Source organism: Vanellus vanellus (assembly GCF_965231255.1).
Source record: "Vanellus vanellus genome assembly, chromosome: 7".
NCBI classification, from domain to species: domain Eukaryota; kingdom Metazoa; phylum Chordata; class Aves; order Charadriiformes; family Charadriidae; genus Vanellus; species Vanellus vanellus.
Window position 1 is genome coordinate 41437051 of NC_138912.1, and position 9311 is coordinate 41446361.

Below are 9311 nucleotides of genomic sequence, written 5' to 3' on the forward strand. Positions count from 1 at the left end.
TTTCTTGCTGTTTGTGAGGAGTTCAATCATGGTTCATCACCTCCACAGCTGGCAGACACGAGCCTGCTGCCCCAGGGGTGGCTGATGCACAGTGCTGGCAGCTCTCAGAAGACCTAATGGCCTAATTTTCCAAACAATGCCCAAGAGAAACTCCCCACCCAACCAGGGGACTTGCACTCTGTCAGTCCATCCTAAGCAGTTGAGGTTGTCCATAGTACTGCAGGACAGTGGAGGAGCCCTCCTTTCTCCTGCCATGGTAGAAACAAGATATGCTCAAAGACAGCCCAAGTGACCGCACACCGAGCACCCTCCTGCTTTGCCTGAACCCCTAAATGGGGCAGCTGCCCCACTACTTTGCTGCCTCTCTGTGGGTCCTGAGGGATGGGCAGCTGCGAACACCGGCCCAGACATGAGGGTTTTCCTGGGTCAGAGACCCTGTGGCTGCCCTTTCCCCATGGTGGGGCTGATCTAAGGGATTACCTGCATGGGGTTAACCCTTTGCCTCCACCTTTCAGGCTGCCAAAACCAGGGAGTTCAAGCAGTTTGATTATGGGGAGAAGAACCAGGAGAAGTACAGCCAGGTAGGCAAGGGGTGCCTTTTGCTTGTGAGGATGAAGGGGTGACTTGATCGTGCTAAGAGGAGAAGAGGATGAGATTGGCTGAAACCAGGACAAAGGCACCCTGTACATCATGCACCCATGTGTCTTGTAATTCCCTCGGTGGGTGGGGTCTCCATCAACACTCAACCATTCAGTCCCATTTTGGCCGACTGGTGCTGACTCAACCTTCTGGGTTTTTGTCCGCTCCTGGTAGGACAAGTCCCATGGGGATCTTGCAGGACTTGTTTGCCCCGTGTCATATTTGTTCACATTTCCTAAATGTATGTCCCAGGAGGTGAATAGCCTGGGACTCTTAGCAGCTCTGATGGCAAAAATCCAACTGATACCTTTCTATTTCGCCTTCCTTTGAATAACCTCATGATTTTTCTCCCCAGACTTCACCACCCTTCTAGAGGATAGAAGGCATGACTGTCCTGACCACCTTGTGGACTGGGTTACCTCTGCTGCAGAGACCCAGTGCTTGCTCCCTCACATCACCAACCTCATTCATCAGGAGCACTTCCTCAACTGGAACCACTGGGATCACAGGGTGTGTACAGGCAGGCGGTCACTCTGATGGAGAAAAATCCATGAATGGTCCATGTGGTACCCTGGGATGGAGGAGCCACTTGTTCCCAAGTCCTGGGGATGACTGGCTTTTGTACCAGGACTGTCATCCTGCTCTCTCCTCCCCAGAAACATCTCCTGTTACCCTACTTCACGCTGATTTAGTGAGCTAACACAGTCTTGTGATTTCTCTCCGCCTTCTGCAGAGTGCCCAGGTGACTCAGCTTCCCTGCTTCTTCTGGTGCTCAGTGATATTTCTTTCCCTTGTTTTTCAGAACAATTTAAGTAATAAATTCCCATGCTGAAGCCCCATCTGACTCTTCCCTTGGTGAGCATCATGAAGGTCATGCTGCAAGGCAGCCATGTAGTACCTAGGAAGTACCAGCTCTGGGCATTACAAACCCTTTCGCGTACGCCCGTCTCACATCCAGCCCTCTGTGACATTGCAAGGAGCAGGCAGGGCTTTTCCAACCTGCATCATACCAGTACATGCAGCTTTCCTCTTCCATCCCTGGTGACAACAGGTCATGGTCATGCATGATGGTGCTCTGCAGAGCACCCTATCTATGGCAAGTGACTCCTTGGCTGGTTGTGGCCACATGCAGTTTGGTTTCCCTCCCAATGAATCCATTGGCAGGGGAGGAAGGAGGGGAAAGAAAGGGGGCACAGAGTATGGTGCTTGTAAAATGAACCTTTGCTTTCACAGGAGCAGCCCATGAAAGCAGCATCCTGTAAGACACGTGGGCAGCTCAGCTTACAGATCCTGCAAGCCTGAAGTTTCACCCTGTATCTTTGCTTTTCAGCCTGGTTAACCAGATGGAGACCAGTCTGACCACATGGGAACATATCTGGGGCCAGCACTTCTTCCCTGGAAAACACCTCGAATAAGGAGTATACCTCCATCTTTTCTCCACTGTCACTGGGTTAGCTCCTGTGGCCTTAACGCAGGAGGCTCAAGCAGAAGCTCTGAACTGATATACCCTCGATCTGACCCCACAGCTGTCCCTTCCACAGTGTGCTCCTGGGGCTGAATGGTCCCAAGGATATGGGACAGCAGCGCAAGAGAGCAGGGCATCCGTCCATCCTATCCATCCCCCATGAAACCCAGTGCTCCTGTGTTGCTTGCTACATCAGCAAAGCCACTTTGTCCCCATGCTTACATGGGACAGGGATCACGCAGGACATTTCTGGGCTGTTTACCTACAGCATGAGCTCAGACCACATCTTCACATCTCCCATGAGCAGCCGGTGTGCAATGTTGGGCATGGGCAGGCAGTTTGGGAATGTCTCACCAAAATCATCAGTGCTTTGGGAGTGGTCTCTTGCCCTGAGCCCCATGAAATTCTCTTTTCAACCACTGCCTTTTGTTCACAATGCTCTTCCCACACATCTTAAACTTAGATAGACCTCACAGGTGATCATCAGAGCACCACACATCTTTTGGAAGTTAGGATGGATGGGTGAATAGGTGGATGGAGAGAGAGAGAGAGAGAGAAATAGGTAGACAAATGGATGGATGGATAGATGATAGGATAAATAGGTAGAAGAGGGATAGATAGATGGACAGAAAGAACAGATAGGTAGACAGATAGATATTTTTCAAACACACATGCTAAGAACAGAGCATTATTCGTAGATAACGCCGTGGGCCATGTTAAGTTCGATTTCCCAGAAAACACAGCCGTGTTTTCGCCATAAGGCGTACCCCAGGAGGTGACATGGGTGGGTTATATCCCAGGAAAGACCTAGCCTAACTCCAAGGACCCAATGTTTCCCTTTCACCACCTCTTGGGTGTGTGGTGTGCATCAGCATCTCTGGATTCATTCTACCGGGAAGAACGTTTCTCTCCTGCAGTCAGTGCTTACCCCCTCCAGCCTTTCCAGGGCCACAGACGAGGTCACTTTCTACCTTTCCTTTACCGAAACCCGCGAACAAAAGCACACGCTCAATTTCTGGAGTAAAATGTGCTTGCAATGCCCTGAGCCAGCAAAAGCTACAGAAAAACCAAACAAAACAAGGTGTCCTGTACACTTTGCCCCAGCAATGGGTTGCAAACACAATCCCGGTGATGCCCACCAAGCAAAGGGTTGGAGTTTGGCTGTGATGCAAGAGTTTATTGCAATCTCTAGTCAGAGGGCAGGCAGAAATTGCACCATTACATTTAAGGTGTTAAATCAGTGTGGAATAGGGTGACAGGAGATATTTTTAAGAAGGCAAGAGCCGAGTGGGCAGCCCTCACACAAAACCCGTGCATGTGGGAAAGGGTGGCTCCTCCATCTCCGGGCAGCACATGAAACGGTTCATGGATTTTGGTCCATCAGAGCGACCATCTGCCTGTACATGCGCTGAGGGGCATCCCGACCCCAGTGATGATCGAAGTGGTTCCACTCGGGGAAATGCTCATGACGAATGAGGTTGCTGATGCGGGGGAGCAAGCGCTGGGTCTCCAGAGGAGGATTCACCCAGTCTTCCCCACCACTCCACAGGGCAGTCGGCACCGTCATGTCTTCTATCCTGTAAAAAGGAGGGGTGGCCTGGGAGGGGGAAAACGCTCTGGTTATTCGTGGGTTCTGACATTAATAACAGTAATGGATAGGGTGTGCTGCCCCTGGCATCCCGTAGGACTTGGGCCACGCTGGCCACTGGAGAAGGCTGCCCCCATCCTGGTCCTAACCAGCCTCATCCTCTGCTCCTCCTTCCACAAGTGCCCATTTACCTGGTTGTACTTCTCCTGGTTCTTCTCCCCATAGTCAAACTGCTTGAACTCCCCGGTTTTGGCAGTCTGAAAGGCAGAAGCAAAGGGTAAACCCCATGCAGGTAATATCCTGGATCAGCCCCACCATGAGTAAAAGGCAGCAGCAGGGTCCAGGTGAGGGCTCTCTGCCCAGCACAGCCCTAGTGTCTAGGCTGGCACTTGCTGGTTGCTCATCCCATGAGCCGGAGCAAAGGGGGAGTCCAAAAAAACATGTACATGGGGTCATTACTCATGACAGAGGCAAGCATCTGGGTGGCTCTGCCTTGGCCAGCCACAAGCAGTAGCTAGCAGCTGTGGCTCCTGAAACACCTTGATGTAGCAAATTCAAAATAACTTTTATTGGCTTTGCCTGATTCTGCTTCCTTACCTGTCTCCAGGGTGAAAGAATCAGCATTGTAAAATACCATATTCCCAGATTAAAAGAAAAAGCACTGGTTACAGTCATTATAAAATCAGAATCTCTACCTGTCCCCAGTGGAGAAGAGTTTTTACTGACGTATAGTCTGGAAAATGAGCTAGGTATACATCCAGTCGGCTCTACGGGAAAAAGAAAATATTTTTTAAGTGAGCTGGGAATGGTGAAAATCTGACTAGGCAAAAAAATCATTCTGTCTTGTAACTGCAATATAAACTTTGTACTCTCCAGCAGCTTTATTCTGCTTAGAGCTAGGAGTAACTTTTAAAGGTAAACCAGTTAACCACTGCTTTAAAGTGGAAATACAACTGGTCCAGTCAATTTTAATTTTTTTCTGTAAACTTGTTGCATGTCAGCAGAAACTGAGGCAGGAGTTACATTTCCTTTGCAGACAAGACCACAAGGGATTCTTTCTTACCAAAACCTCCATCAGGTTTAACGCCAACTGAAAGAAATCTCCAAATAACCGCTGCCTTGAAGAGTGCTTTTCACACCTTATTTTGTTTTTTTTTATGCTCATCTTTGTATCTCATTCGCTCTCTCCAGGTGTCTAGGAAAACTGGAGATGGTTGTGACATAAAAAGGCTGATGCACCTACCACGTTCAAGTTGTTCCTGTTGTACCCGCCAATAAGGAAGATCTCATTTTCACAGAGTTCTGCAGTTAGCAGGTTGCTGCATGTCTTGGCCAGGGCAGCTCTCTCCTTCCTCCCCACCAGAGTCAGCTGTTTTGTTCCAAATATTGCCTGTATGAGCACAAGGAAACAGGTCACTGTGGGTCCTGCAACACACATCCCCTCTCCACGAGAGCCACTTGTCTCCTGACTGTGCTGACAGGCAACTCCTCAATATGGTTGTTGACACATTTGGGCTGGGCAGACTTTTGAGGAGGTTGACCCAACTTTCAGAGCAGCATGACACCATCACCATCCTTTCCGTGCCATGCTGTCACCCCTGTCATCCTGCTACATCATCTCTAAGGTACCACGTTTCAAAGCTCAGCCCAGGATGGCCCAACTCATACCACTCCACTGACAGGTACTCCTCAGGAGGAGGTTGTCCAGGGAAAGTACCAGCTCACCTTCCAGCCCTTCTGGAGTGAAGGGTGGAAGGGAGGTGGTGGGGGGTTGCTCTGGGCGCCTCCTGGACTATGGGACTGGGTTGTGGTGAGGTCAATAAGCAAAAACATAAACAGGAATGACAGAGAAGTAAGGATATTTTAAACAGTGACATCTGCTCCTATGAGGAGAGGCTGAGAGAGTTGGGGCTGTTCAGCCTGGAGAAGAGAAGGCTCCGGGGAGATCTTATTGAGGCCTTCCAGTCCCTAAAGGGGGCCTACAGGAGAGCTGGGGAAGGACTTTTTACTCGGGCACGTAGTGGTAGGACGAGGGGGAATGGCTTTAAACTGGAAGAGGGCAGGTTCAGATTGAACATTAGGAAGAAGTTTTTCACTTTGAGGGTGATAAGGCACTGGAAGAGGTTGCCCAGAGAGGTTGTTGAGGCCCCATCCCTGGAGGTGTTCAAGGCCAGGCTGGACGTGGCCTTGGGCAATCTGGTGGTCCGGTGGGAGGTGTCCCTGCCCACAGCAGGGGGGTTGGAACTCGATGATCTTCAAGGTCCCTTCCAACCTAAACCATTCTATGATTCTATGATTCTATCTGTGTTTGCTCAACTGTGTGGAGAGGAACATCCCTGCTGTTGGGATCTTGAGATCGCTCATCTCCCCACACGTGTCCCCAGCATCTGCCGCAGGCATGGGCTGAGTGCACAGTGGCAACACAGGGGTTGTGAGTTGCCCAAACCTCCTGGGTTTTGGTAGTAATAACACACAAACACCTCATGTACCTTCAGCACCACATCTGGTAAATATGCTATCTTTAACACAGGGCCTTTGACGTGATGAAAGGTGTAGAGAGGAGCCAGCGCAAAGAAGAGTTTGATTTTCTCAGCCAGGTGTGGCATGCTCGAAAATGCTATGAAACCTGAAAAGCAGCGAGACATCACAACAATAACCCCAACAGCAACAACACTCATGTCAGACCTCCTGTTTGAGACACAGGGTCTGAATAAAATGAAGCTTCAGTACTCCTGGATGTGACCACAGGCCGGGTTGGCTGGGCAAGACGTGGCGATCCTCTCCCATGCAGAAGGACCAAGAAGGCAGGTAAGCAAAATGGCTGCATGAGCCAACGCAGTCCCATCCCCAGCAGTCTCCAGTTTAGGATAGATATTGCTGACCGTCTCCCATAGCATCCCGGCACCCCGCTCCTCCTCGTCACTCACCCAGAGAGTTGCCCTGAGCGTGGCCGATGTAGAACAGTTTCTCCTGTCCAGTTTGCCTTAGAATGAAGTTCACCATGGCAGGGAGGTCATACATGGCCATCTCATGGAAGCTGAGGAGCAACAGGAGAAGCTGGCAGAGATGCCCATTTCCCAGCCTCCCATGGACATCAGGTGGTTGGTGCTGGCAGCCCGGCATCCCAGCCCCGTCCTGATGGCTGTCTCACCTGAAATCCCAAAACTGCTGTTGTTCAACAGAAAAGTTCAGGTGCCGGCGGGACCAGCTGTTGCCCCGGCTGTTTCCGATCCAGATGTCGTACCCCGCATCTGCAAGGATGAAGCCCAGGCTGCTGTTGGGGACATTGTCCACCCAGTCGCCACCATCTAAACTGAACCCGTGCACTATCAACACGGGTGCCTTGGTTCCTGAAAGAGGAGAAATTGGGTACTTCACACAAGAAAACCCCTTTCCATATAGAAATAAAATGGCCCTGTGCATCTCAGTATTATTTTCTGCAGTCTGCACATTAGGCATTCCCTTCTCCCATGATTTCCCTGGCTCTGCTGGTGCTTTTTTTGTTCAAATGACTTTTTCCATCTCTTGCCCTGAGCCATCAGGAAATCTTGGACCAGGCCAAGGGATTTGCTCCAGGGAAGGACCTGGGCTCACTGGGTTGTGCTGTCCCATGCTGGATGCAGTGAAAAACTATGCTGAGCTCCTGCATCCCCAGGGATAGCTCAAGGCAGCTGGGCAAAAGCTTCTCATCCCTATTTCAGCTGCCAAAACTGTGTCTGAAGGCAAAGGTGTTCACACTGCCTTCCCCTTGCATGCCGCCTCATCTCTAACCAGGGTCACTGCTGCTTCACCCTCAGTGAAACCAAGCCCACCTGAGTGCCCAGCGTCCCCCTTGCCGTGGGGAATCCGGTTGAGGCTGAGGAAATACCCATCCTCCGTCAGCACGTCGTACTCCTCACTGGGATACCCATGGAAACGGATCTTCTGGCTCTGCAGGGACAATAGTCCGAAGCAAGAGAGTGACCCAGTGGTGTCCATCGCTCCACACCTGGCCTGATGACACCCACCCTCTCCAGTGTCACCTCTGCCTGCACACATGGGACCTGAAGGTCCATCTATATTAGAAGAAGACCAGGAAGAGGCCAACCTCAAGCTGAGGGCATGAAGTGAGTGACACCCATGCAAAAATAGGAAACTCTTGTTACCCCAAGCCCGCTGGCTGACCCCAGGTGCAGATGCCAGGGTAAGGGAAAGGGAGACCCTAGCTGGTTCCTTGGGGAGAACTTCGGGCACACCACCTGAGGAAGACCAAGCCCCACGAGGGGTAGATTTGACCCCCTGGCACTTACAATGTTCATGAACTGCTCAGGGTTGTCATGGCTGACTCCAGCGTGTGGGATGGCATTGCCCAGCCCTTGGGCCAGGCACAGGGCCACCAGCAGCAGCCACATCTCGCCTCTCTGCAGCACCTGGGATATAATGGGATTAGCATGAGCATGATGGTAGGTGTGCCAAGGCACAAGAAAAACACTGTGAAGCTCCAGCATCGCTGGCAGCGGTGGCAATGCTTGATGCTGCAACATGCTTTGGGCATTTTGAACCCAAACCATGCTAGCTGTGGCACCACACAGGACTCTCTGCCTGGCACTGGGCACTTGGCAGCATCCTGGAGGTCTGGCTGAAGCCAGCTGAGCAAGAACACCCAGTGGCACACAGGTGACAAGGGCTGAGAGTCCCCAGGGGATGCAGGTGATGAAATGGAAAGAGACCACATCTGGCCTCGGGAGCTCTAAGCCAGGCAGAGCTGGGGCTGGTAGGGTCTCAGGGAAAGACATGTCTGAGGCTGCTGTCCTGCCCTTTTGCCCTTCCCCAGGACATCCCCTCCAGACACTACCAGAGGCTACCCAGATCTCTGTTTTGACTCCAGAGAGCTGCTTTTATGGTCCCCACCTTGAGTGTTAAAGCCCACTGGTGCTGCCGCTCATCACCTGGCACAAGTGAGTCCCCTCTCCTGGTGGGGCTGGATGCTCTGTGGAGAGTTGACTAGCCTCTGAGAGCCCATTGTCCGCCTGAGAGCCACATCCACACTGTGCAGGTGGAGGTGGCTTAAGCTTTGCATTTGTAGAGGTGTCTTAATATGTTGGTATTATCTCCCACCAAAATCCACCTTCTAACACTTCCCCATCCCTTGTGCAGTTAGGAACTCACCCCAAGCATGTCTTGCTGACCCTTCCCACCTGGCCCTGGTCCAGCTGCAGCTGCAGTGTGGGACAAGCTGCCTTCAGCCACTCCCTCTCTGGGCAAAGCATCATTTCCCTAAAAGCATCCTTCCCCAAGCAGGAGGAGTTGTGTCAGAGCTCTCCTGCAGTAGCTCCCCTGCTCCATCCCTGCCTTTGATGGTTTATAGCTTGTCACCATGGGCTCCTAGTGTGCCCTGCCACCCCCAGCACCTCAGCCCAAAGGGATCCAGATTTCAGGACAGGTCCAGCAAAGCCCATTTCCCTGGTGACCCCATTGCAGGAGCTAGAAAAGACTCTCTGCCTCCCAGATAAGGTGTCTGGGTGCATTTTCCCAACATCCTTCCAGCATGGAAAGGTCTTCCTGGACTGCTCAGGAAAACGGGGAACACCTACCCACTGCACACCACCCTGTGGGCAACAGAAAAAACTCACTATCACA

General features: G+C 51.6%; 1 protein-coding gene across 1 annotated transcript; it reads right to left on the minus strand.

The window, feature by feature from the left end:
- Positions 1–3467: 3467 nt before the first annotated feature.
- Positions 3468–8083, minus strand: LOC309674130 (lipase member M-like; the record flags this gene model as incomplete). The annotated part of the gene is made up of 9 exons (XM_082486070.1): positions 3468–3701; positions 3884–3949; positions 4388–4459; positions 4936–5082; positions 6182–6318; positions 6620–6729; positions 6844–7042; positions 7505–7622; positions 7982–8083. The coding sequence occupies 9 exons, from the start codon at positions 8081–8083 to the stop codon at positions 3468–3470; spliced, it is 1185 nt and encodes a 394-aa protein (XP_082342196.1).
- Positions 8084–9311: the final 1228 nt, after the last annotated feature.